Below are 27,839 nucleotides of genomic sequence, written 5' to 3'. Positions count from 1 at the left end.
CAGGATGGCACATACGTGCCAGGAAGAAGGATCCAGAGGCACGCGTTAGGGCCCAGCGGTGTGTTCTAGCCCCAGAGTTCTGTGTACATAGAAGTTATTTTTACCAGATGTGAAGTAAAAATGCATGTGTACCTGTCACAAGGAAGGGTAGATTCATGGTAAAATAAGGAAAATGTGTCAGATTGATTAGGTCTCTGTTTCCTACAGAAGGGGAATCCCAGTGCCGCTTTGCAAATGAGAGCACTAATTTGGCTTATATTGAGAGTAAATGGCAGTAATGACATGGAAACAGAGGTCTCCTGGGCCACCACAGTGTTCCTTTTCTGCAAACCATGCTGCCTTTCTGTACTTGAATTTGCAGCTCTCTGGCTTGTATGACCATTAGGGCCTATGGTTAAAATCTAACATTTTTTTATGAACTGGAAATAAGATCATAATTGTTTCCTGGCAAAAAACAATTGTTACAGAAAGATGCTGTATAGGAGGTTGATTTATTTGGTTATTAACTGGTATGTGGAACTTAACATTTTCTTCTCCTCACTGATTTGAGAAAGTGTAGATATTTTAATGAGGCATATAATTCCAGATCGTCATGGTGTTTTCTGGTTATGTTAAGCTAATAACCGTCTCTTCTTTTACAGAAATTCCTCTAATGGAAGAAGATCCCTAATATGGGGCAAGATCCAGATGACTCTCCTGCTCCTTTGGGGAAAGGACCTTGTATCTTGGAGTGAGGTCACAGAAGGATAGAGCTTGGGGGCAAAATGTCTAACTTATCTACATGGGGACCGCAGTTCACATTGTGCATCTCAGGCTCCACAGTGAGGCTGACAAACTGCAATGGCAGGGCTTTTAAATGAGATTTGAGGATTCGCCAAGATCCATGGGGAACCAGGGGCAGCGGGGAAGCCCTCGTGCGGTCTTGGATGGAGGTGTTAAATGTGTATCGTGCTGTGGAACGTGGGACAATTCCACGCACATCCCACTGAATCATCACGCATCCCATTGACTGGCAAGTACTCCCCACCCCCTCTGAAAGCATGTCACATCATGTAAATTTGCTTCTAACATCTGCTTCAAACTGTCTCTGGACTCCAAATTTGGATGGGTCAGCCTCTGCAGAAAGTCTGTGTTGAGATGCTGGAAGAACAGCAGAACCTCCTGCACCCTCAGCGAGGGGCCAGCTCCCAAAGGAAAGGTCCTTGTGTGATGTTTGGAGAATCTTCCTTCATCCAGACAACTCTACTCAAAGCAAGACGAAAGCAGGATGTGGCAGTTCCAGTGAGAAAGGAAAGGAAAGATGGGCAGACTCTGCTTTCTGGAAATTTCTTCACAAAGTAGAGCTCATGAACTCTGTGCTGTCTTCTGGTAACATATCATCAGTGTTTGTATTCATGGTGTGGCACATGGATCCTTGGCATTGACTAAATCTGGTGGTTTTTACACATGGTCAGAATGTGTTCAAATACATCTCACGATGGAGACAGTAACCAAGGTAATGTTTAGTTTCAGCATTTTAAAAAGATTCCACTTAACATTTATCTCAGAATCATGAGCCTCTCTCTAGTTGACAATTGTCATTGTTCCCCCCAGCCCCAAATTGAACCATACATTTATTTTCCAAAACAGAAATTGTTTCTGTAAACATATCCCACCTTCAAAAGAAGTGTGAGGTTGGATTTTTCCCCCTTTTATTTGTCCTAAGATTCCAGGAGGCTGGCCTCCCAGCCCAGATAGCTCAGCCACCTCACCTGCTTATCATTCCTGCATTCCTACTTTGAGGGTCTCATCGTGCCCACTGGGTGTTGTTCCTAAGATACTGATTGATTAAAAAATTTCCCAAAGTGTCCTGAAGTGTCTCTTCAAATACATGTTGATCTGTGGAGTTGATTCCTTTCCGTCTCTTGGTTTTAGACAAATGTAAACAAAACTCTGATCCTTAAAATTGCTATGCTGATAGAGTGGTGAGGGCTGGAAGCTTGATCAAGTCCTGTTTCTTCTTGACACAGACTGATTAAAAATTAAAAGAAAATGACAGTTTGAAGCGTGACTTTAATAGTGCAGTAGAGTCGGGTGGGCAGGAGCGGGGTGGTGACAGTGATCATGGATGATGGGATTCAATGTAAGATTAAGAACAAGAGATGGAAGGAGATAACACACAGACAGTGCTCACCTTCTAAATGGAGGTTGTCTCAGAGACCACTGGGCAAGTGCCTCATTTTCTACCAGGCAGTTCAGAAGAGGCATGAGGGGCTATCTCTGATATTCTCCCCTACAAAGTAGACAGCAGCAACATCAAGCTGCCTGACCGTCAGACCAAGTACAGGGTTGCCTCTCCAGCCTGCAGCACTTGGGAAGACAGGTAGCACAGTGTCTTAGTCCACTTGTGTTGCTATAAAGAATATCTGAGGCTGGGTAATTCATAAAGAAAAAAGGTGTATCTGGCTCACAGCTCTGCAGGCTGTACAGGAAGCATGGCACCAGCATCTGCTTCTGATGAGGGCTTTAGGGTGTTTCCACTCATGGCAGAAAGGGAAAAGAGAGCTGGCATGTACAGAGATCACATGGCAGGAGGAGGCAAGAGAAAGGGGAGGGGGCCAGGCTTTTTTTAACAGCCAGCTCTTGTGGGAACTAATAGAGCAAGAATTCACTCATTACTGAAGGCTGGCACCAAGCCATTCATGAGGGATCCTTCCCATGACCCAAACACCTCCCATTAGGCCTCACCTTCAACACTGGGGATCAAATTTCAACATGAGATTTGGAGGGATCAAACAAGCCAAACTATAGCATTCTACCCCCTAGGCTTCCAAATCTCATGTGATTTTCTCAATGCAAAATACAGTCATCTGTCCCCCAAGTCTTGACTTGTTCCAGCATCAACTTAGAAGTCCATAATCTCATCTGAGACTCAGGGGAACTTCCTTATAGCTGTGAGCCTGTAAAATCAAAATCAAGTTATTTACTTCCAAGATACAATAGTGGAACCGACATTGGGTAAACATCGCCATTCCAAAAGGGAGAAATCAGCCAAAATAAAGGGGTAAGAGGACTCACAGAAGTTCAAAACCCAGCAAGGCAGACACTAAATCTTAAAGGTCCAAAATAATCTCCCTTGACTCCATATCCAGCATCCTAGGTGAGGGGTTAGCTTTCAAGGCTTCAGGTAGCACTGCCCCATGGCTTTGCTGGGCACAGTCCATGTGGCCATTCTTGCAGATTGGAGTCTAGTGCCTGCAGCTTTTCCAGGCTGAGGTTGCATGCTGCTGGTGGCTCTATAATTCTGAGGTACCCATGGCAGCCTCATTCCACAGCTCCACTAGGCACTGCTCTAGCAGAGTCTCCCTGCTGGGGTTATGCCCTGAGGGAGGTTTCTTCCTGGGCACCCAGGCTTTCCAACACCCTCTGAAAGCTAGGAGGAAGGTGCCAAGCCTCCACCCCTCTTGCATTCTGTGCAGCTACAGATTTAGCACCACATGGAGGCTGCCAAGGCTTACTGCTTCTGTCTCTGTAGTAGAACCAAGCAGTACCAGGGACCCTTTGAGCCCTGGCTAGAGCCAGAGTGCAGAAATGCAGGGAGCAGCAACCCAAGGTGGTGGTGAAGGGCAGCAACATCAGGGCCCTGTCCCTTGAAACCATTCTGTCCCCCTAAGCCCCTGGGCCTGTGATGGGAGGGGCAGCCTTGAAGATTTCTGAATGCATTTGGGGCCTTTTTCCAATTGTTTTGACTATTAGCACCCAGCTCCCTTTCTCATTGCTAATCTCTCTAGCCTTGGGTTCTTTTCCTGAAAATGCTCTTTCCTTTTCTACCACAGCCAGGCTGCAAACTTGCTAAGTTTTAATGCTCTGCTTCTCATTTAACTACAAATTTCAACTTTAGATCATTCCTTTGCTCTCATACCTGAGCATAAGCTGTTAAAAGCAGCCATGTCACTTCTTGAATGCTTTGCTGCTTAGAAATTTCTTCTGCCAGATACCCTAGGTTGTCACTCTTTTATTTTTCTTTTTTTTTCCCCCTAGACAGAGTCTTGCTCTATTGCCCAGGCTCACTGTGTGATCTTAGCCCACTGTAACCTCCACCTCCTGGATTCAAGCAATTCTCAGTGATTCTCAGCCTCCCAAGTAGCTGGGACCACAGGTCCGCATGCCACCATGCCTGGCTAATTTTTGTATTTTTAGTAGAGACGAGGTTTCACCATGTGGACCAGGCTGGTCTGGAACTCCTGACCTTATGATCTGCCCGCCTCAGCCTCCCAAAGTGCTGGGATTGCAGATGTGAGCCACCACGCCCAGCCAGGTTGTCACTCATAAATTCAGCCTTCCCCAAAGCCCTAGGGCATGGACACAAGGCAGCCAAGTTATTTGCCAATTTATGACAATGCTGGCCTTTGCTCCAGTTCCCAATAAGTTCCTCATTTCCATCTGAAACCTTGTCAATATGGCGTTTACTGTCTATATCTCTAACAGCATTTTGGTCTCAACTATTTAACCAATCCTTAAGAAATTTCAAACTTTCTCTTATCTTTTTCTCTTCTTCTGAGCCCTCTAAATTCTTCCAGCCTTCACCCATTACTAGGTGAAGTTCCAAAGCTGCTTCTACATTTTCAGGTATCTTTATAGCAATGCCCTACTCCTCGGCACCAATTTTCTATCTTTGTCCGTTTGTGTTACTTGTAAAGAAATATCTGAGGCTGGGTAATTTATAAAGAAAAGAGGTTTATTTGGCTCAAGGTTCTGTAGGCCATATAGGAAGCATGGCACTGGCATCTGCATCTGGTGAGGGCCTCAGGCTGCTCCCACTCATGGCAGAAGGCAAAGGGGAGCCTGCATGTGCAGAGATTACATGGCGAGAGGAGGCAAGAGATAGGGAGGGAGGTGCCGGGTTATTTTTAACAACCATCTCTTGGCCAGGCACAGTGGCTCATGCCTGTAATCCCAACATTTTGGAAGGCTGAGACCAGCAGATCACCTGAGGTCAGGAGTTTGAGACCAGCCTGACCAACATGGAGAAACCCCATCTCTACTAAAAATGCAAAATTAGTAGGGTGTGGTGATGCATGCCTGTAATCCCAGCTACTCGGGAGGCTGAGGCAGGAAAATCACTTGAACCCGGGAGGTGGAGGTTGCGGTGAGCTGAGATTGTGCCATTGCACTCCAGCCTGGGCAACAAGAGTGAAACTCCTAAAATAAAAATTAAAAAAAAAAAAAAAAAACACCCAGCTCTCATGGGAACTAACAGAGCAAGAACTCACTCATTGCAAGACTGGCAGCAGGCCATTTATGAGGGATCCACCCTGTGACCCAAACACCTCCCATTAGGCCCCATTTCCAACACTGGGGATCACATTTCAACATGAGACTCAGAGGGGACCAACATCCAAACTACAGCACACAGTTACCACGTACATCAAGGTATTAGTGTCAGCATTGCCCTAAGAACAGAGGCTGATAGGAAGGCAGGGCCTGCTTATTGCAGCATCAAACAGTGTCTAATCAAGTCACTGGGCCCCTCCCCTAGATCCATCTACTTTGGGGCCACATCAGAGTCTCACCCACAAATATTGTTAACAGTGATTGTTTTTCCCCATTACAGTGCACTTACATGGCAGGAAAAAATCCTCACGATATTCCAAGCATGTCATGATCCCAATTTCCTTTTATTTTAAAAATCCCCAGAGTCCTCCTGGATATGACTGAACAGAGCCAGCCTCTCTCACAGTGCTTGGGAATGAGGAGATTTGGAACAGGTGGGGCTGTATTGTGTCTTGTGCCTTATCAGTGTGCTGTGAGAGAACCATGCTCAGCACGGTGCTCTCTACTTTGGGAGAGTGCAAGAAGGCTGCCCCTCAGCAGTGCATTCAAGGGGGTGCAGTGGTGAAGCCAAGCGTGTGCCATCAAGTCAGCCTGAGAGGTTCAGTTAAGTGTTGGATCCAAGGAACTGCAGAGCAGCAGTTTTCTGGCTGACTTGCTCCCCGTGATAAGCACAGCAGAAGTCACAGATGCCTTCACACTCCACTTCCATGTAGCTTTTTTTAATTGCAAGGTTGTGATTTGCCCGTGTGGAACATTTAGAGCCTTTCCCACCTAATTACACCCTGCCCAGCAGCTGGCGCACAAACAAAGCTGCCTCTCCTGTCCCTGCAGAAGTGTTTGTCGCTGGTCACACAGCAGGCCTAGGACTGTCAAATGCAAAGGCTGGTGGGCGGCAGCCCTGCCAGCTCCAGATGCCTCTCCCACTTCTTTGTTGTCTCTCTCTATGCCCAGCAGGCAGACCCCATCCCCCTCCCCTAATATGGTCCTAATCTCTAGGAATTCCTGCAGAGGCAGTGCAAAATCATGAGAGAGCGTGGGCTTTAGAACTGGTTCATTGCCTGGCTTCAAAACTTACCTCTGCCACCAGCTGGCTGTGTATCTCAATGTCTTCGTGTAGAAATTAGAGAAGGTTTACCTCTGCTTTCCTCACTGGGCTGTGGCAAAGATGACATCTAATGTAAGTCAAGCACCCAGTGCAAAGTGGGCATTTGATAAATGACAGCCACTGCCCCCTGTGAGAGGGCGGGAGGGTTTATGTGGGTGATGAATTCCGTGTGCATACCAGTCACCTATAACCTGCCTTGCTTCTTTCCCCCTCGAATGTGTTTGCAGGTGAAGCTTATTTGGGTCTGCCCAAAGCAGACAGACTGACACGTGCTACCCGCATTCCTCTGGGATCCTCTTCCCGGAGCCCATCTCTGGCTTCTATGTGCTGAGTTTGCCATGCAAAGGGAAATTTTCACTCCTTGGCCCAAGGGGCATTTGACCTCCTTCCAAGCACAGCCCTTCTCTGCATGCTACAGAAAGTTTTGCTCAGGGAGGGGAGGAAAACCTCAGAAATCCCCTCAAGTACTCTGAAGGACTCAGATTATTTCCACAGGCAACCCTGTAGATTAACACTAACCTGCTTCCCTAATTTTATCATCTAGTTTGGATTAAAAGCATAAAAGTTAATGCCTGTACATTTCCAAGGCAATAAAGGGGAAAGACCACAGTAAAGATGACTGGTCTATCATGCACAGCAGAGCCCCGGAGAGCAGCAGTCACTTGTCAGGGAGGGCAGACACTGAACATGGTGGTGTTGAAAGCATAAAACGTAATGCAGAGTGTGTGTGCGTCAACCAGCCGTGTTCAACTGCTGTAGCAGGTATTGTACCATCTCCACACAGGGATAAAAACCAGTCATGCCTTGTTTTAAATGGCCAAGGAAGTGGTCCAGCTACCTGAATAGGAGCCATGAACCTGCCTTACTTAAAGCCTCATCCCATCCATGTGTTCAGAGCCACTGCGGTTGCCCCTAGTTCCCTGGCCCACTGGTTCTCCAGGGCCATGGGGAAAAGGAAACTAAACACCAGCAGATGCATGGAGAGGTGGGGGAAGGGGATGAGAGGGAGCCTGAGGGAACTGAGACTAATACTTTCTGCTTGTAGCCTATAAGAAATATTTGTAGACCCTGTTTCAGTCAATAAATATTTATGAAGCACCACCTCTGCGCCAGGCTCTGTCGGTGCTCTCTGGCCCAGTGGGAAATTAGGGCTGGTAGGCAGACAGCTACAATCGAGGGACTACGGGACATTTGACATAGGCCTGGACTCTTGGGGAAGGCTGTCCTGGAAATGGCAGCCCCACTGGTAGCAGGCAGAGTGGGAGATGAACTGAGGGTGGAAGAGCACACATCCAGTCCCGGAGACAAAGGACAGCTGGGTGGGTGGGAAACATAGGGGTCTTCAGTGCTTCCAGGGCCTCAGGGTTGGGGATGGAAAGGAGGCTGGGTGGGGGCGGGGAGGTGGGTAGAAGGGGAGAGAGATGGGACTGGAGAGATGAGAAGGACAGCCTGTCGAGGCCTGAGATACCATGGTAGGGGAGGTAAGTGGTTCCTCTCAGAATGAGAAGCCGTGAAAAGGCTCAAGGCAGAGGAGTTACTTCGGTGAGATGGGAGAAGTACTCAGGCTTGAGAGCTGTTTTGCAGGCCCATTCAATTTTGCAAAGCATGAGCCTAGGGGTCAGGGACAGCCCAGCCTAGCATGGGACTGCCACTGGGTCTCTGGGGGATCCTTCCAGGCCCCATTTTCTCAGCTATAGAGTGAGAAGATGGAAGAGACGGTCTCAAAGTTCTCCTAGCTCTGGCAGAGTGGAAATTCTCTTTGCTCGCTTAAAAAATTTTTTTAATCCAGAGTCACGCATCACCCAGCTCCACTCCTGCCAGCTTTCTTAGCAGCGGCTGACTCCTTCTCCTCCACCCCTCAGCAACTGCCTGACACTCATCCCAGCTCCTTCCTCCAGCTCAGGAGCAGCCCCATCCCAATGCCCCCTTAGGATGGGGTCCACACTCTAGAAACTCTGAAGCCGCCCTCACCCTCTGATCAGGACAAGAGACACCAGTTACAGCCATTCTGGCCTCCTGTGGCTGTGCTCGGGACCCCAATCCATTTGGCCCTTGGCCAGAAGGAGCAGATGCTAAGGCTACCCCTCCTGGAGTCCACTTGAGTATAATGATTGGAAGCAGCTCTCTTCAATCTCTTAGATTGATTTAGCCCACACGTTTTTAATAATTGTGTAGCATTTCCCATTCTATGAAGCATGTTCACCTACTGCATACTTATTGAAGGGAAGTGGAAAGAAAGTGAGCAAGTTACATTTGATGTTGGCTGAGCCTGTTTCTACGTCTGTCTACCCCAAGGAATGAGGAGGGCGCCCTTCTCTGTATAGTTCTGTGATTCTTGTGAGTGCGCAAGAGTGCATCAGCAGTATTTCCCGGGTATGTTCTAGGTGCAATCACAGAGATCTCTGTATTGTTTTCATAGATTTTACTTTTTGGAACAATTTTAGGTTTATGGAAAAATTGCTTAAAAAAGTAGAGTTCCCATACACCTCATCTGTCTCTGTCTTTCTGTTTCTCTCTCTCTCTCTCTCTCTCTCTCACACACACACACACACACCTTTTTTTATTTTAACATCTTGCATTAGTGTGGTACAACCGTTACAACTGATTAATCAATATGTGGTATATAATATTAACTGAAGTCAAGAGCCAAGCCTAATGTCAACTATTGACTTTAGTTAATATTATATACCGTGTACTTTCCAATATATGTTTACATTTCCTCCATGTCTTCTTGATCTCTTTACTCTAAGAGGAAAAGGTGAGCAGCCCAGTGTGCAGAACTTGAAACTCCACAGACTTCATAGGCTTCTTGGCTTGTGGGGCTGGAGAAGTTTATGAGAGGCCAGTGAGTCTATACCATGGTCTCTCCCCACGAGGTCATCAAGGCCTTGGGGAAAGACCATCCCACAGGTTCCCTCAATACCATGTTCCAGGGGATGACAACTTCTTCCTTCTATCTTCTCATCCCCTGTGGCCTTTGGTTGAGATTTTATCACACATTCATGCCCCCTGACCACAGGACCTTCTATCTTTTCTTCGGACTTTACAATCTTTACACTCATTTAAATCCCCTTACCAACACTTCTGGAAACCCCAGCATTGCCACTGTGCTCAAAGCTGAGGGTCCTAAATGGATGAAATGAATCTAGAGGGGAGGCAAACAGGCACATAGGAAATTATAAGTCTCAGGGAGGGCAGGGACAGTGCCATGTACCGGGTGCCTTGTGAGTACACAGGAGAGGCCACTAGCCCCACTTGGGAGGTAGAGAAAAATCTCCCAGAGAAAGGGACAGCTAAGCCCCTTGGCATACCATGATTATCTTCTTTTTGTGCACATACAAGCCACTCTTTCCCCACCTTCCAATACAATCTTAGCGCTAAATGGGGCTCTAAATCTCAGGCATCTGGTAGCTATGAAATCATTCTCCACTTCAGTCTCCTCAACTGTAAAATGTGGAAAATAATATAACCTACTTGGTAGGGTTGTTGGGAGGTGATAAAGGAACTAATTTATGTAAAATGCTTAGAACCACACCTGGCACAGCGTACATACTTAAAGGTGTTAGCTATTATTATCATCATTAAATCCAGACAATTTTGTAATACTGGCTCCCCTCCCTGGTATCTCAGATATAGTGAAAATCTACTTGCTTGGTGCTGTTTGCTTTTCTCCACAAGTATGTCACGGTGACATTTTTAATTCTGATTGTTGAATCATCTCCAGTTTGCCACTGAGAATTCCTCTAAGCCCATATTGGCTAATCAGTTCCCTTGGAGCACAGGTCTTTAACCCACCAGAAAGCAGCCTTCCCTGGTATTGTCTAGCTCATGTTTCCAAATCTGTTCTCACGGATTTCATGAGAACTGGGAGCAGATGCTCTATGGAAAGCCATCTGCAGATTCCCCTCCACCCCCACCTCCCACCAAGCCATCAGGAGAGCAGAGCCATAAAGAAGAACGAAGTTGGTCTGGCATGATTTGTTCAGTGATTCTTTTGTTGTTGTTATAAAAAAGAATATTTATTTAGAATAAAAATACCTAATAATCTCATACCAGTCAGAATGGTTATTATTAAATAGTCAAAAAATTACAACGATTCTTATCAACCACACATTCGGCATCTAAGGGCTGAGGAGACGTAGGTTTAGTAATTGATCCAGATGCTTGTCTAACATCGGCACGGAATTCACAAGGCAAGAAATTCACAAGTCCATAGGTCACTGGAGGTCCACAGAAGGCCCACCTTCTCCTCCATTTTGTCAAACACTGTCCCAGATGAGCCCCTTCAGTCTCTTAGGAGTGCTCTGACCTCTGTAGTTTCTCACGGGCCCCTAACCTCTGTTTAGCAATATCAGCTTTGGGTTTTCTGGGTATCTGGAATGGCATTTGGACAGTGCTACCTACTGGTTTAATTCATGGGCACTGAAATTAGACACACCTGGGCTTAAATTTCACTTCTGTCATGTACAGAAGCAAAGTCAGGCAAGACAGTGGACATTTAAGCCTCAGAGCCTTGCCAAATGAGGACATTGACAGCATCTACCTCCTAGTTAGCTGTAAGAATTAAGTACCATGTTGACATAGACTGCTTAGAATGGCACCTGGCATGGTGTCAACACTCAAAACCAGTAGCTGCTCTCACCATTCTGTTATTCCCCCTTCAGCACTCCAAAAGAATTTAAAAATGCCCCCTTCCTCTCAATCTCCTGCAGCACTGCATCATCCTTTAGGGCAGCTTATGGCCCCGCCATCCTCGTTCTTCTGGCTTTAAAAGAACCAAGAATCCCCCGAGGTTGGAGAAGGCATTTTCTACACTCCTGCCTATCAGGGGTTATCCCCTGCTCTCTATCTTTCAGGTCCGGAGCACCCATAGGCACCCATGAGTCACTGTTCTTCTCCATCCCATCGTCAGCTCACCAGGACTGGGCTCCCCTGGACTCCCAGTTAGAATCACCACAGTGCAGGCTGCCAGCACTCCAGAGGGGCTTCCTTGTGGACTCTCAGGCTAACAGACCAGTCCCTCTTGACCCGGAACTTACTGAAATCTGGTGTCCTAACAAAAACAGGATAGAGTGCCACATTGAGCACGCAAGCGTTGAGGCATGATTGCAGTGAACTCCCAAGAATCCTCTAATATCACATTGCACATCTAGCACAGCAGTTCTCAACTGGACCATCTTGCCCACAGGGGCATGTGACAATGTCTGGAGGAGGCATTTTTGGTTGTCACAACTTGGGGGTGAGGTACTATTGCATCTTGTGCGTCCAGGTCAGGAATATACTGGGGGGTGGGGTACTATTGCATCTTGTAGGTCAAGGCCAGGAATGTCACACATCCCACAGTGCACGAGCTAGCCCCCACCCACCCCCATACCATCCCCAGCAAAGAATTCTGCAGCCCTAACATCAACAGGGCCAAGGCTGAGAAACCCTGATTTAGGAGAGACATCCCACGAGGCTACAGAACTTAATGTCCTCCAGCTGGTAAATGAGACAGTCAGGATTTGGCTCAGTCAGTCTTGCTGAGTCAGGGCATCGAGACTGTTCTGTATCTGGAGTCCTCTGGCAGTCTGGTGGGGCATATGGAGGCTTTCCCAGAAGAATATTTTTAAGTGCATAAAATAAGACCAATAAATTATATTAAACCACAGTTATCAAAACACTTTTGAAAACTAATACATAACATAATTATATATATATTCTATGAGTAACAAATAATAAGGTCTGATGCAGGTCTAATTACTATAAATGCAAAGTCATGACAAATTGCATAAGCAATATTTTGAAATATTGGTAAACACTGTAATGTGAAATGAAAATATCTGTAGTTTCTTTTAATGACAAAGTTGCAGGTCTGGCCAACACTGATTTATTGCCTACGTGATAGGTGAGGGAGGTGCTAAATTCAGTGAAAAGTTAGTGAAAATGACGCGGAAGTGTTTCTTGTCCAAGTTCATAGACCCCATGAATTCCATCTGCTGACCTGGGTTAAAACCCGTTTGCTCTAAAGGCTATAGTCCTAAGGCTTATGTTGGCTTCCAAACAGACTCAATTTCTCTGCCCTGACAGGCGTGCATGTGTTCTGGGTCTTATGAGCTGTCATTGGCCCCAGAGTAGCCATTGTCATTTAGCCTGTGGTCAAGTGATACAAGAAAACCTGTATTCACAGCCCACTCCATCATCCACTACCCATTTGGCTTGCATTAGTTACTTAACCTCTGTGAACCTCAGTTTCTTCATCCATAAAATGGAAAGAATACCACTGCTTTGTAGGTTTATTGTGAGAATTAAATAAGACAGCAAACATAAGATACCTAATATAACATTTAGTACAAAAATAAGCATTCAAACTATGAGAAACAAACTTAACCGTTCAAACTCAAAGAATGGACTTAGAGACCCACAGGACAGCAAAATGAGACTTTTAATGACAGTTTTGCAAGATTGGGTGTTTGGCACGCAGGCACAGCCAGCACAGTTTTAACAAGCAATTTATCCCCTAGTAGGCAGGTCCTTCCCTGCCCTTCTTCATAGGCTGAGTACTACAGGGTTACAATTTTCCCAGACGGACGTCGCCTATTGATTGTTAGGCAGGGGCTTTAGGTGTTTTCTTTAGGGTTGCCTTGCTGCATTTTCTTGCAGCCTACAATGCATTGCAATCCTAGTTAGCTCAGGAGCTCTTCAAGTATTTGACTTATGACCTGAGTAGCTGGGCAGACTGATAAATACAGACAAAGCGAGCTATTTTGCAGACTGGCAAACTTTTATTTTAGACTAAACTTTTTTGGTTCCGGTGAGGGCAACTAAGTGGGGTGGTGGGGGGAAGGGGAGGCTGAAAAGCAAGCATTGGCTATTCAAGCAGGGACCTAGTATATTCAGTTGCTTTTGTAGTTTGCTGCCCTAAGCTGATTTAAGGCACTTTGTCTTGGAAATGGACGGCTGTATACATTATTTCCTTCAATTCTCTCCTCTTTTTCTTTTCACCCCTACTGGTCCCATTTCCACATTTATTTTTGTGTCCTTTAGTCCTTAAATTCATTAAGTACTCCTTTAGTGGCTCCTATTGAGTTAATATAAATGTTGGGATTAAAGGAATTTGTTAGATCTCTCCAACTTTGGTGGCCATGTGGATTTTCGGGGATTTTATGGAATGCCAAAGTGAATGGAATGGCCAGTTAAACTAAGGCACAAGTCCCAGTTCAATTGGACAGTAAAGGTCACAGAGGTTCCTTTTCCCACAATACCAATAGACATTAGCCGGGGGTATATGAAGAGCCAAGTAGTTGCCTTTGTTTGACTTAGCAATAACATTTAGGATGTGGGTACAAGTTGAGAGTTGAACTCTGCCCCGTGCCTAGAGAGACAAGAGAAGTGGTTTATATTTCCTGCGGAGAATGAGGGGATTGCTTTAGGATCTGACCTCTGCAATGCAGGAAAGAGCAATAATAGACTTTTGTAGATCTTATTTCCCCACACATCCCTGTCCTGGTATAGAGCCAACATACAACACATTCCTTTGGGACTGGTATCCCTTCCTAGGGGAAACGGAACTACCCGTGCCTGAGGCCTCCCAGCAGAGCATGCGTAACAGTCACTTTTATTAAGAGCTAGTACCGAAAATTTGACCCATTCAACCCAGGCATTTACATCCCCATATCCAGCCTTAATTTCTAAAGTTTGCCTTAAGTTAGTCACCTTAATTATTTTTACTTTTTTAGGGTTATTGTTTGGTAGGTTAAAGGAAGTAGTGGGACGGGGAGTTATAGTAATCCTGGGTGGGCTCGGAGTGGAGTTGGTGACTAGCCTAATAGCTAACCGTCCCATGGGATCCCTTCCTGAGCTATTTATTCCTAATCCATACCTCCAAGTTTCCTGATCTAGAGTAGCTGGGTTGTTTATGATAATTAATATAGGATTGCATTTTAAATTTCTAAGTTAGGGGGTGTAGGGCCCTTATACAAATGTATTTTTTTTTAAGGGTTTGTTTTTGGAAGAATGACTCACCCAGCCTTGACACTGGGTGGTCCATCAGACCTCATTCCGGTAGCACAGGGCTTTCCCTAACAGCGACCTGTTTCAGGACCCAGGTATTTGTTTGCTTGTGACAGCTGCCTTTGGTTTTCTAAATTCCCACAATGTAAGACTTGGCAGGCATTGAACTTTATGGTCTGGTCTGGGAGGTGGAGGTTCTAGTTATGTTGACTATTAGTTTGATTGGATATTCCCTATTTTTCACCCCTAGTACTGGGCCCTATTTAATATTTAGGTCTCCTTTTACCCCCCGTGTGAATATATTCGCCCCCAATGATGGCACCTGCTTATAGCTTCCTTCTAGGTTTTCCTTAGAGTTAGCTTTAAAGGTTCCTTAGGTGATTTATACACTTCCCATCTACCCTTTTCCCTTCCTTCCACGGGTTCTTTTTTCAGTTTTTTGATAAGCAGTGTTTCCAAACTGCTGAATCAAAAGAAAGGTTTAACTCTCTGAGCTGAATGCACATGTGTTTACCCCATTCAGCTGTTCGTGCGTCTGTCTTAGTGATCAGGAGCACTTGACAGGAACCTTCCCAGCATGGCTGCAGCTTGTCTTCTTTCCAAGTCTTAATTAGCACCGAGTTGCCAGGCTGGAAGTGGTGAGCTGTAAACTTAAGAAGCAGGGTTTGAGTTAGAAGTTCTTTTAACCTAAGGGATGACAGGGTGGAGGATATGGCCAGCATACAATTTCTTAAAAATTGGTCTTTGGTTTCCACAGTAGGAAGGTTAGTAGTCCTGCCTAAATACGGGAATGCTTTGAAATGGCCTTAACCCAGGAGGTCTTCTTCCGGTAGTCTTTTCTGTAACTACCCTTTTGTTCATTCTCTGGCAGTTTACACAACCCCCGCACACTTGTTTAGCAAGTGTATAAATCTCTTTACATCCCTAATTCTTGAGTATTGCATCATACATGGTCTGGGGACCCCAGTGACTTCCCTTGTGCAGTGTAGACATTGATTCTGTTTTCTGGGTTTGCTTATTATTTCTCTTCCATCAGGGAGCATCCACCTCCCATCCTTAGTTTGAGTGGCCCCTATTTTGCCCAGTTTTTCCTCCTCCTCCTTAGAAAATTGAGGTTGTAATGCCATCTTAGGGATACCTGGGATTAGGCTAAACAGTTTAACCTCTTCCTTCATAGAGCCTTGCTTAGCAGCTTTATCCACAAGCCTGTTCTCTAGAGCTTCTATAGTGTTTCCTTTCTAATGGCCATTTACATGAACTATGGCTATCTCTGCTGGAAGCAGGAGGCTTTTTAGAACTCATCTGACCAGTTCCCTATGTACCAATTTTATCCCCCTGCCATTTATTAGGCCCATTTTGTTCAGACCTTTCCAAAGATGCATATGTACCATGGGTAATTGTTATTCTTAAGGAAAGTCAAGAGCTGAATAATACTTTCTGCAAGATTCTAGAGAGCTAAAATAACGACCTATGGTGTCTGCTTGATGTCCATCACATCATCCATTTCTCACACCTGGTCAAGTGGCTTTCCATGATTTCTGCACCAATCCTTCCTTTCCCCTCTCCTGTTATCCACATATAAATCCCTGGAGGGCCTTTTACCCCCAAAGCTACAGGTTAACCTGTGTGTGTCTCCTATACCTGCGCATCTTTCCTCTGGGAAGGTCTAGTCCTTATGACTGGAGCTCAGCCACTCAACGCACAGCTCGACCAGATTCTCAGCGGTAGGTCTGAGGCTTTGGTTTTTAGGTAGTGACTTCTGTTTTTCTTTTTTTTTTTTCTGTTGAGACAGAGTCTTCCTCCGTCACCCAGGCTGGAGTGCAGTGGTGCAATCTCGGCTCATTGCAACCTCTGCCTCCTGGGTTCAAGCAACTCTCCCACCTCAGCCTCCCAAGTAATGGGGATTACAAGTATGCTCCACCATGCCCAGCTAACTTCGTATTTTTTAGTAGAGACGGGGCTTTGGCATGTTGGCCAGGCTGATCTTGAACTCTTGGCCTCAAGTGATCCGCCCACCTCAGCCTCCCAAAGTGCTGAGATTACAAGTGTGAGCCACCGCACCCAGCCCAAGTTCTGATTTCCTGTCTTCAATTTTTCTAAACTCTGAACAGTATCCCTGTCCTCCATGCTTGGATGTCCCTCTTGCCCCAGTTTATCCACGCTCCCTCCACTCCTAGTGTGAGCCTATCTAGGTTTTCTTTAACTAACTTGAAAAGTTATGTTAAATTATTTTCGGTTTTTTTTTTTTTTTTTAATTGACAGAGTCTCGCTCTCTCACCAGGCTGGAGTGCAGTGGTGCGATCTCGGCTCACTACAACTTCCACCTCCCAGGTTCAAGCGGTTCTCCTGCCTTAGCCTCCAGTGTAGCTGGGACTACAGGCATGCACCACCATGCCCAACTAATTTTTGTATTTTAGTAGAGATAGGGTTTCACCATGCTGGCCAGGATGGTCTCGATCTCTTGACCTCATGATCTGCCCGCCTCAGCCTCCCAAAGTGCTGGGATTACAGGCATGAGCCACCGCACCTGGCCTTCTTCTTCTTCTTTTTTTTTTTTCTAATTGACATGGGTTCTCACTGTATTGCCCAGGCTGGTCTTGAACTCTTGAGCTCAAACAGTCCTCCCACCTTGGCCTCCTAAAGTGCTGGGATTACAGGTGTGAGCCACTGTGCCCGGCCTGGTTATGGTAAATTAAATCCAATCCGAGCCCGTGTCCAGTGAGTGTGAGGCTCCTTCTAGCCTGAGTTGAATGTAACATCACTGAGAAAGATGTGCCACAAAAGTGTCTTCTATCCCGAGGAGGAAACCAGTTGTAAGGTCTCCTTCTGTGGGGTCTGGGACCTTCACTACTCTTGCTTCTCTCTCAGGAAGTCTCTATGTGACAGTGTTTTCTTAAGTGTGAGATGTTAGTACATGTTGGATGAAAGAAGGGTTCTGTGGGAAACTTTGGGAGAAAGTTTCATTGACCCAATCAGGTTTCTTTACCAAAGGGCTTCTCAGAGTATTTAACATGGTAATGGTAATATAGGGTCTCCCACATGTTATGGACTGAATGTATCACCCCCACCCCCACCCAATTTATATGTTGAGATTTAATCCCCATAATGAGGGCATTAGGAGGTGAGGCCTCTGGGAGGTGATTAGGTCATGAGGGTGGAGCCCTTGTGAATGGGATTACCAACCTTTTAAGAAGAGAACAGAGAGCTCCCTTGCCCTCCTTCCACCATGCAAGGATAGAAGTCGGCTGTCTGCAGCCCAGAAGAGAGCCCTCACCAGAATTCAATGGTGCTGGCACTCCAGCTTGGAGTGCCAGCCGCCAGAGCTGTGAGAAATCAATGACTGTTGTTTATAAGCCACCCAGTCTACGGTACTTTGTAGCCTGAACAAAGACAACTAGGGAGCCTCTTCTCACAGGGCATCCCAGGACCAGAGGGGGACTGACCATGAGGCACCTCGTGGCCCCACACCCAAAACTGGCCTTTCTGTGCCTCAATGCATTATACTTGAGGGCTGGCTGGGAGGCCACAGTGGCCCCAGTAGGGCACATTGCCCCAGCAAAGGCCACACACCACTCCCCAGCAGGGTCCTAGGACTACAGGTGCACCCCATCTTCAATGGCAGGGCTCCCACGTGTTTCTGGGGGGCCTCACTCACCAAGGCTCCACATGCTTCAACTCCAGGAGGAAAGAGCCAATAAGACCTGGCTCAGCATCCCACTCAGAGGTTATCGCGACCAGGTCCCATAGCCACTCTGTCCCCTACCCCAGGACTGGAGCAGCAGAGGCAGGTGAGGGGCAGGTGCCCATGTGGGCAAGGCTGTGACTGAGCTGACGCAGGTGAGGGGGAATTGAGGGACAAAGGCCTGGGAGGCTGATCAGGAGCTCACACAGCTGAACAGAGAATGGCTGAGGTGTGACATTACCAACGCCAAGCAAAGAGGCCAAAAGATGCACATTTTCAAACTACCGAGGATAAAAAACCAATCTAGGACCAACCATGTTTACAGGAAAGATGGAATTACCTTTTTTTCTCCCTATAGAAAATGATAATACAAAATTATTGTCCTATGAAGAAATCAGAGAACATACAGCCAAAACACGCAAGATGAAAACATTATAGATGAGTGGCAGCAGAGGATCAATAATAGTTCATAAAACATATTTTTATTCTTTTCTGGGTTTTTGTGATGTCTATGTTGTCAACTTTCAGCTTTTTGAAATGTATAATTTCTTGTGATTTCTCATTCTGAATAAATTTTCATTTCTGTATTAATGTTGCTTGTAGCTTTACATTCTTTTTCTTAAAGAGGACCCCCGTCCAAAACTCTGTTCTCACCCCACCCAACCCTGGCTGAGAGGCAGCGGATGGTCTGGGTGACCTGTGAGATCCCTTCCAGTGCTGTCATTTTTTAGCCTCTATAAAACCCAGGTGTCAGGAATGCAAGCCTGATAATAAAGTGATAATAATGATTAACATCTGTAGAGCCTATCACGCTTCACAGCTCTTTCATTCCATTATCTCCTTCAACTCTGTAAATATGCCATGGGCCTGAATAGTACATTCATTTTTTTAGAAAAAAGGAAGGGAGAGGGTAACAAAATCAACACGCTGCATTTTCTCCATGGCCTGACCTGTCCCTCTGGCCTTTGCTAGTGCCGCCGCCACTCTCCTCTTTCAGCCTGGGTTCCTCTGGGCTCCCACGATGGCCTCAAGGGCACCATGTGCTCAGTTAGCTGTTGCCACCATTTATCTAGTTCGTTTATTTACTAGACAAAGGACATTCTCTGGTGAGGCCAGGAGTCCTGGTTTCTGGGCCTCGGTCTGTCACGAAATGCGTGACCCTGAGCAGGTCTCTCCCTCTCTGGTCCTAAGTCCTTTCTCACTCCTCTCCCCGACCCCCACCCTCACCTCCCTCACTCTCCCAGGCCCACCAGATGGAGCAAGTTAGATGAGACTGGATAACTTCCAGCTGAAACAGCCCCTAGGGTGAGGACCCCTAACTCCCTCTCTGCAGATGTTTCCGGGCATGAGCTCACTCTGCCCTCAGAAGGCGCCATGCACCAGCTCACCGGGAGCAGCACCTGCCTGCCAGGCCTGCTGTGTGCTCAGTGTGGTGAGACACACCCCAGAGAGAAAGTGTCCAGAGCCAGACTGAACCGGGCATGGGGCCACAGTTAGTGCTGAGGGTGCAGCAGGTGTCTCTCTACTCTCCCTCAGCAGAGACAGTGGAGTCTGTGAACTGACTCCAGGGGACACAGACACCTGCACAGCTTGCTCCAGAAATGCCAACGGCAGCATGAACAGACTGACCAAGCTCTCTCCTCCCTCTCCCAGGCAGGGGGCTGGTGAGGGGCTATAGGACAGTTCCAAAGATGAAGGGCCAGGTGGATCCGCACCATGGAGCCAGCCCTGGGGAGCCCAGAGCTGGTGGGAATGGACAGAGCTCTGAGCCAGAGGCCTGGCTTCTGAGTGCCTGTGGGAGTCTGCCTCCCACTCCTCCCCCCACACGCAAGCACAGAGTGCCCACTCTGCCCAGGAGCTGCATTACCCAGTGCCTCCATTCTTCACACTTACCCACTGGCCAGGGCCTGACCACAGTCCCATCTGGCCCACTTCCCTCCCAGATCGCCGCATTGCCCCGCTCCCACACCTTCCGTTAGCTTCAACTCCTGAAGGCTCCCTGTCACCCTCCCCTCCCATCCCTGCCTCTGCCCAGGGACTCAGAGAGCCCCCCACTGTGCTGGGGAATGGAGTACAGCCTGCAGCGCCTGGAGCTCCTCGTTCAGACAACAGAGGAGGCAGAGGCCAGTGCACAGCCGGCACCCGGGAGAAAGGAGCTGACCTCGCTGAAGAGCATCAGAGGAATCCCCGAAGGACAGCGGCTCCTAAACTCGATTCCATATGACCTGGACAGCCCAGGCTGGGAGCGGTAGGAAAGGAGAATGAGGGATCAGAGGGGGAGGGAGAGAGGAGTCACGGAGAGGGAAAAGCTGGAGGAGGAGGGAAAAAGGGAGGGGAGGTGGTATACGGAGAAGAGGTGGAACCTGGCGGGAGAAAGAGCCCCCACCCCTCCAGGACTGGCCTGCAACCTGGCACTCTCAGAGCAGACAGACAGGTACCCTGGGCCCCACCGCGCCACCTGCACACCTGCTCAGCATGCTGGTCAATCGCTGTTCCCAAGCGTGATCCCCAAGGCAGCACCATGTTTCATGACTCAGGCGGCACGGCTGGGAGGCTGATTCCCTGCCAAGACCCCTCTGAATGCTGATTTGGCTGGAGGGAGAGACACAACCCTCTCCTGCTGGACTCCTCAGAGGTCAGATAGAGCCTGGCCCGTTATTGTCTCTATTCATTTTCCTTCTTCCCAGCCCCACAGGCCAGGGCAGTCTGGTGGGTCATAAACGGGCCAGGAAGGCAGCCCGGGTGCAGGAAGAGCATGGGAGGGGGAATCAGGAAAAGGACTCCCACCCTGCTTCAGCTGTCTGGGCCTCAGTTTCCCCATCAGGAGAGAAGAGGAGTGAACACTGATGGCTCCTAGGGTCCCTCTGGCTCTGATATTCTCGGCTTCTACTTCCTTCAGTGTGTGCTCCATATGAGCACAAGGAACATAACATGGCCCAGTTGGCTCAGAGTGGAATTTCTGAGTCTCTGAACGCCTGCGTGCCACTGGGAGCAAGCTGTTAGGTCTGGGAGCTCTGGGTGATGACAAAGAAACATGAAAGATGACCATGGAGAAAGAGTCACGTGTCAGCTGAGCTGGGGTGGCCAGGCATAGTGTAGGACCAGCTTGGTGCCCATCACACTTGGTCCTCCCACGGCCTGAGGGAAAATCCAGGGTTGCTTTGGGAGGAGGCATCCCACTTGGATGTTGGCAAAAAAAAAAAGGGTTGCCTCCAGCCCTCCCGTGTAAGCTAGTTTCCTCAGTGGTAAAATGGTCAAAGCAAACCATTTTGAAAGTGCAGTATTTTATTTTATTTTATTTTATTTATTTTTAATTTATTATTTAATTTTTGTATTTTTAGTAGAGATGGGGTTTCACCATGTTGGCCAGGCTGGTCTCGATCTCCTGACCTCAAGTGATCTGCCTGCCTCAGCCTCCCAAAGTGCTGGGATTACAGGCATGTGCCATTGCACTCGGCCAAAAGTGCGGTATTTAACAGTCTGAACAAGATACTTTGCAAAGATCTGAGAAACAGAAAGCGAGAGGAGGAATTGACTGTGGGCTGACTCCTCATGATGCCACTGTGGGACTCCCTGACGTTCACTATCTTGCAAAATCCAATGATCCAATGATGTCACTGGAGGTCCTGTGACTGGGACAAGCCCACCCTGCTGTACTTGAATTCAAATTTTCCTGATTCTAGACCCATCTCTGTCAGCCTTAAATGGGCTAAAAGTGGCAAAAGTTCCTGTGAATTGGCAAGACCTGGGCTGTCCTATCTTTCTCATAAAGCTGAACTCAGGCTGGGTTCCCAAGGTGCCTAGAGGAAGGCATGTCATGCCGGCCTGGCACCAGGGCAGGGGAGGTGAGGCGAAGGGCTCCTGTGTTAGGTCTCCTTGATCATGTATCTATTTGACAATATTTTTGGAGTGCCAGGGATTGTGAGAGATCCGGGGATTCAGGGTGAACAAGAGTGACAAGGACAGCCCTTAGATCACTTAGAGAGCAGAGGACACAAGTACAGGGCAAATGCAGCCATACACCAAGCATGATGGTAGGGGTCAAACGGCATGCCTAGGGAGGCTCCACCAGGGTCCCCAAGCCTTCTGCCAGCTGCCGGGGACCTTGTGGCCATGTTGAGGAGGGTGGGTTGCATCTCTAGGGCAGCAGGGAAACCTGGGAGGGTTTTGGGAGCTCCCCCAACGCACAGTGTGGCATGAAGCAAGACTGGGGAATGGGGGCCGCGAGGGGGCTGTGCTGAGAGGCATCGTGGCTGGGCAAGGCATGTGGGAAAGGGACTGGACTGGAAAGATAATCTGAAGGCAGCACTACGGGCTGTTTTGCTTGATGCCTTGGGGCATGGAGGAGCAGGCCAAGAGTTTTTCCCAGTGCATGGCTAGAGCAGTGGGTGGTGGGCATCAGTCACAGCAATTGGGAGCAGCAAGTCTTGGGGTGGCCGCTTTGCATTTTAAGTTTGAAGAACCTGAAAGACTTAGCAGTGAGAATAAGAAGAGGCTATGGGTGTGAAGCACAAGAGCAAGACAGGCTGGAGATGGACACGGGACCCTCTCCATCCCCCACCCTCTCCATCTCCCACCCTCTCCATCCCCCACCCTCTCCCTCTCCCACCCTCTTCCTCTCTCACCCTCTCCATCTCCCACCCTCTCCATCCCCCACCCGATCCATCTTCCACCCTTTCCATCTCCATGGCCCAGGAGTAGACCATCTGCTGCATGGAGAAGTGGAGTCCCTTAGCCCTTAGAGCGTGTCATTGGTGAACAAATCTCAGCCCGATGAAGGTTGGAAGGACCCAGCCGTGGTGTGGGGATTGAGAGGAGCAGACAGCAGCACTGAGCCCTGAGGAAGAGCATCCAGTCCACGGGCCGGGAGGGAGTGCTCCCGTGGAGTGCTCAGAGGGTGGAGAGGAACCAGGGGGCCGCCTGGCAGAGGGAAGGATAGGTAGAGGAGCATCCCATAGTGTAGAAGGCCACAGAGGAAGAGCCACAGCTTGTCATTGTATCTGATACAGGAGAGGTCATTTCTGTGAAGTTTCTGAAACTGCAGTATAACTTGTTCCTGCAGGCACTGCCCACATAAAGGGCTCCCCTCTGCCCTGCCCTCCTCACCTCTGCTCTCATGACTGGCCTCTCATAACCCTGCTGCTTGGGTGGGAGTCAGGAGATCTAGAGTCCCTCCCTCTTGGACCACTTACTCACGGCGGGTCCTGTAACCCCCACCTTCACCCTCTGGGCCCTCAGCTGGATCTGCACTAGAGTGATCATCTCCCTTGATTCCCATCCCCTCATCAGAATCATCCTTCCAAGAAGCAAACACACCAAACCCAAACCCATCCTAGGCTTCCCATCCCCTGGGACTAAGGTCAGACCCCAGGACTCCCAGGTCCCTTGTTCCTTGTGGCCCTTTTGCCAGCTTCTCCAGATGCCCTCCAGTCCCCCAGCACTGGGCCCCTCAGCTCCCACCTCAGCAAGGCATATTCTCAGCTCTGCATAACCCCACTGTCCTTAGGTGCCACTGGATCCCCACACCCTAGAGGTCTTCCCTGACCAGTTCACCTGCTGGTTACCTGCCCTCTTTAGGGCCCTCCACCCCAGCCCACAGCCAGGGACTCCTGCAGCTTCAGGGCAGCATCAGCCCTGCTGTGTATGGGAATGTGGGTGTGGCTCTGGTTCCCCCATGTGGTGTCAGGGGCTTCACCCAAGTGCTCTTGGATCCAAACAAAAGCCCAAAGTGGGGTACACCTTCCTGCTGGTGGAACATGAGATAATGTTATGTGGTATGTGGGCAACCTTCTTTTAATATTTAGGCTTTATTTTTTTACTTCCATTGATGGAAAGTGAAAATATTTTTCATTGCATATAATAATACAATCTCTTTTTTAAATAAGCCCATTTAACATTTTTTAAATTGGCACATAATTGTACATGTTTTATGGGGTACATGATGATGTTCGGATCCATATAACAAATAGTGATCAGATCAGGGTTATTAACGTGTCCATCATCTCAAACAGTTTTAAGTGAATCAAGTAGAAAAAATCAGCAAAATAACACATTCAAAGATGTAAGCACGATGAATGAGTGACATCTGGGAACCATTGGAGTAGACAGATAAGCTCTTTTGCCCCTCCTGGCCCCAGCACTCCCCTCTCTAAGCCATGTCTGCAAGCCCCATCAAAGGACCATTTGCTGTTTACAGAAGCAGAACCTCTTAGTCCTTAAAGCATGGCAGCCCAGCCCACCTTCTGGTGGACCGGACCTTGGGTGTATACGTCGGGGAGGATGGTGGGCTGCGGAGTGGCTCCAGCATAATGAGGCTGACCTCGTGTCCTCATCAGCCCTGAGACTTAGTCAAAAGCATAAAGGAACACTGTCCTGGGGAACACTTTGCCACACCATGTCACAGAGATGCTGCTCCAGGTGGACTTGCTCAAAGCAATCAGATGTCAGCTAAGTCAGAATCCCTTGGAATTCAACATGTTTCCATATGGCAGGTGCTGAGGTCACCTTCTGGCTCTGGGCTCAGAGACCCCTGGATGATGAAGCAATTCAAACAGCCTCTGCCTCCCCAGACTGGCTGGACAGGAGAGCGAGCCAGCACAGGGAGGCAGCAAGGCTGGACAGCTGCCCACTAGGTGATGCTGACAGCCCGGGCTGCCAGCCTGCCAAATGCCAGCCAACTGTGGATGCATCCTCTGACAATGGAACCACCAAGCCGGTTGCAGAGCAGCCTTACAATTCCCCACCTCAGACCTTGCAGGCCTTCCTGTTACCCAAGGAATACACTGAACTTCACACAACAGGCCCTCCCCAGCCAGACCCAGCTTTTACCCCTCCTCCCTCACACTCCACACTCTGCCCAAACTCCACATCTCTCTCTGGGCTCCTCAAATGCTCCCTGCCATGGAGACCCCTAGGCGTTGCACATGCTGTCCCTCTGCCTGAAATCCTCTTGCCCCACTTCCCCGTTTGCCTAGCCAACTTTGTTCAATCTTCAGGTCTCAATTTATGCATCACTAAATGTCTCTCCTGCCCTCTGTCCCTGGAGCCCTCCCTGTTGTGTGTTACTGCCTGTCTCACGTTGGTTTCCCCCTCTGGACTGGAAGCTACTGGAAGGCAAGGCCAGGTCAGTTTCCACCATATCTATACTTGTGGGGTCCCATTTATGCTCTTTGAATGAATGAATGAGTAATTGTGTGCTTTCAGGAATCTATTACAAATAGCGAGACACCTGTGGAAATAGTCATAGATGGTGTCTGGGGACTGAGTCAGATTTCATATAACCACGTCGAATAATTCCAAGACCTGTCTGTCCTCTCCAGAAAGGGGTTACCTTCCCACTCTCCCTCGAGTGAGGAGCCTGCACCAGCCATCCAGGATCTCCAGAGCCCGCGTGACTTAGGCCCACGTAGCTGAGCCTTTCTGTTTCTCCCCTGACAGACATGAAAAGGATGGGCTGTTGAGTGTTGAGCCAGGGAGCACACAGCAAGCAGGTGAAAAGAGAGAGTGAGGAAAGGTGGCCCGGACCTCCTGCCTATCCTGGAAAGGCAGGGCTACATTTTCCTGTCCAGGCGGGTCCTTTTCTCACCAACTACCAGGAAGGGCCTGGGAAGACACACACATTCCTCTTCCTGCAGGGCCATCCAGACCCATAGGAGAAGTGGGCTATATGATGTTCTCTTCGCCCAGAAATATCTCCGGGCTGCTGCCTAACCTTTTGCACAGTGAGAGCATCATTTAGATCAGCAACTGAGTGTCAGCAGTGTGAAAGCTGATCACAGGAAGTGGGTCATTCTTGTCATACCCAACTAAAACAGTCAAGAAACCCAGGGAGGAGGGGAGGCTGGGCACTGTGGCTCACACCTGTAATCCCAGCATTTTGGGAGGCCAAGGCAGGCAGATTACTTGAGGCCAGGAGTTCAAGACCAGCCTGGCCAACATGGTGAAACCTCATCTCTACTAAAAATACAAAAATTAGCCAGGTGTCAAACCGAATCCAGCAGCACATCAAAAAGCTTATTCACCATGAAAGTGGGCTTCATCCCTGGGATGCAAGGCTGGTTCAACATACGCAAATCAATAAACGTAATCCAGCATATAAACAGAAGCAAAGACAAAAACCACATGATTATCTCAATAGATGCAGAAAAGGCCTTTGACAAAATTCAACAACGCTCCATGCTAAAAACTCTCAATAAATTAGGTATTGATGGGACGTATCTCAAAATAATAAGAGCTATCTATGACAAACCCACAGCCAATATCATACTGAATGGGCAAAAACTGGAAGCATTCCCTCTGAAAACTGGCACAAGACAGGGATGTCCTGTCTCACCACTCCTATTCAACATAGTGTTGGAAGTTCTGGCCAGGGCAGTCAGGCAGGAGAAAGAAATAAAGCGTATTCAATTAGGAAAAGAGGAAGTCAAATTGTCCCTGTTTGCAGATGACATGATTGTATTTCTAGAAAATCCCATCATCTCAGCCCAAAATCTCCTTAAGCTGATTAGCAACTTCAGCAAAGTCTCAGGATACAAAATCAATGTGCAAAAATCGCAAGCATTCTTATACACCAATAACAGACAAACAGCCAAATCATGAGTGAACTCCCATTCACAATTGCTTCAAAGAGAATAAAATACCTAGGAATCCAACTTACAAGGGATGTGAAGGACCTCTTCAAGAAGAACTACAAATTACTGCTCAATGACATAAAAGAGGATACAAACAAATGGAAGAACATTCCATGTTCATGGATAGGAAGAATCAACATCGTGAAAATGGCCATACTGCCCAAGGTAATTTATGGATTCAATGCCATCCCCATCAAGCTACCAAAGACTTTCTTCACAGAATTGGAAAAAGCTACTTTAAAGTTCATATGGTACCAAAAAAGAGCCCGCATTGCCAAGTCAATCCTAAGCCAAAAGAACAAAGCTGGAGGCATCACGCTACCTGAATTCAGACTATGCTACAAGGCTATAGTAACCAAAACAGCATGGTACTGGTACCAAAACAGAGATATAGACCAGTGGAACAGAACAGAGTCCTAAGAAATAACGCCACATATCTACAACTATCTGATTTTTGACAAACCTGACAAAAACAAGAAATGGGGAAAGGATTCCCTATTTAATAAATGGTGCTGGGAAAACTGGCTAGCCATATGTAGAAAGCTGAAACTGGATCCCTTCCTTACACCTTATACAAAAAGTAATTCAATATGGATTAAAGACTTAAATGTTAGACCTAAAACCATAAAAACCCTAGAAGAAAACCTAGGCAATACCATTCAGGACATAGGCGTGGGCAAGGACTTCATGTCTAAAACACCAAAAGCGATGGCAACAAAAGCCAAAATTAAATGGGGTCTAAATAACAAATGGGATCTAAATAAACAAAAGAGCTTCTGCACAGCAAAAGAAACTACCATCAGAGTGAACAGGCAACCTACAGAATGGGAGAAAATTTTTGCAATCTGCTCATCTGACAAAGGGCTAATATATAGAATCTACAAGAACTCAAACAAATTTACCAGAAAAAAAACAAACAACCCCATCAAAAAGTGGGCAAAGGATATGAACAGACACTTCTCAAAAGAAGACATTTATGCAGCCAAAAGACACATGAAAAAATCCTCATCATCACTGGCCATCAGAGAAATGCAAATCAAAACCACAATGAGATACCATCTCACACCAGTTAGAATGGCCATCATTAAAAAGTCAGGAAACAACAGGTGCTGGAGAG

General features: G+C 47.6%; 1 protein-coding gene across 1 annotated transcript in view; it reads left to right on the top strand.

Moving 5' to 3' along the window:
- Positions 1 to 18,683, top strand: part of SUSD4 (sushi domain containing 4) — a 169,508-nt gene extending 150,825 nt beyond the window's left edge. Inside the window, 1 exon segment of the mRNA XM_063613972.1 lies at positions 642 to 18,683. Coding sequence (XP_063470042.1) covers positions 642 to 670 — 29 coding nt within the window. The 3' untranslated portion in view covers positions 671 to 18,683.
- Positions 18,684 to 27,839: the final 9,156 nt, after the last annotated feature.

Source organism: Symphalangus syndactylus, chromosome 19 (assembly GCF_028878055.3).
Source record: "Symphalangus syndactylus isolate Jambi chromosome 19, NHGRI_mSymSyn1-v2.1_pri, whole genome shotgun sequence".
NCBI classification, from domain to species: Eukaryota; Metazoa; Chordata; class Mammalia; order Primates; family Hylobatidae; genus Symphalangus; species Symphalangus syndactylus.
The sequence above is the reverse complement of the archived record's forward strand: the minus strand, read 5'-3'. Positions and strand labels throughout refer to the sequence as shown.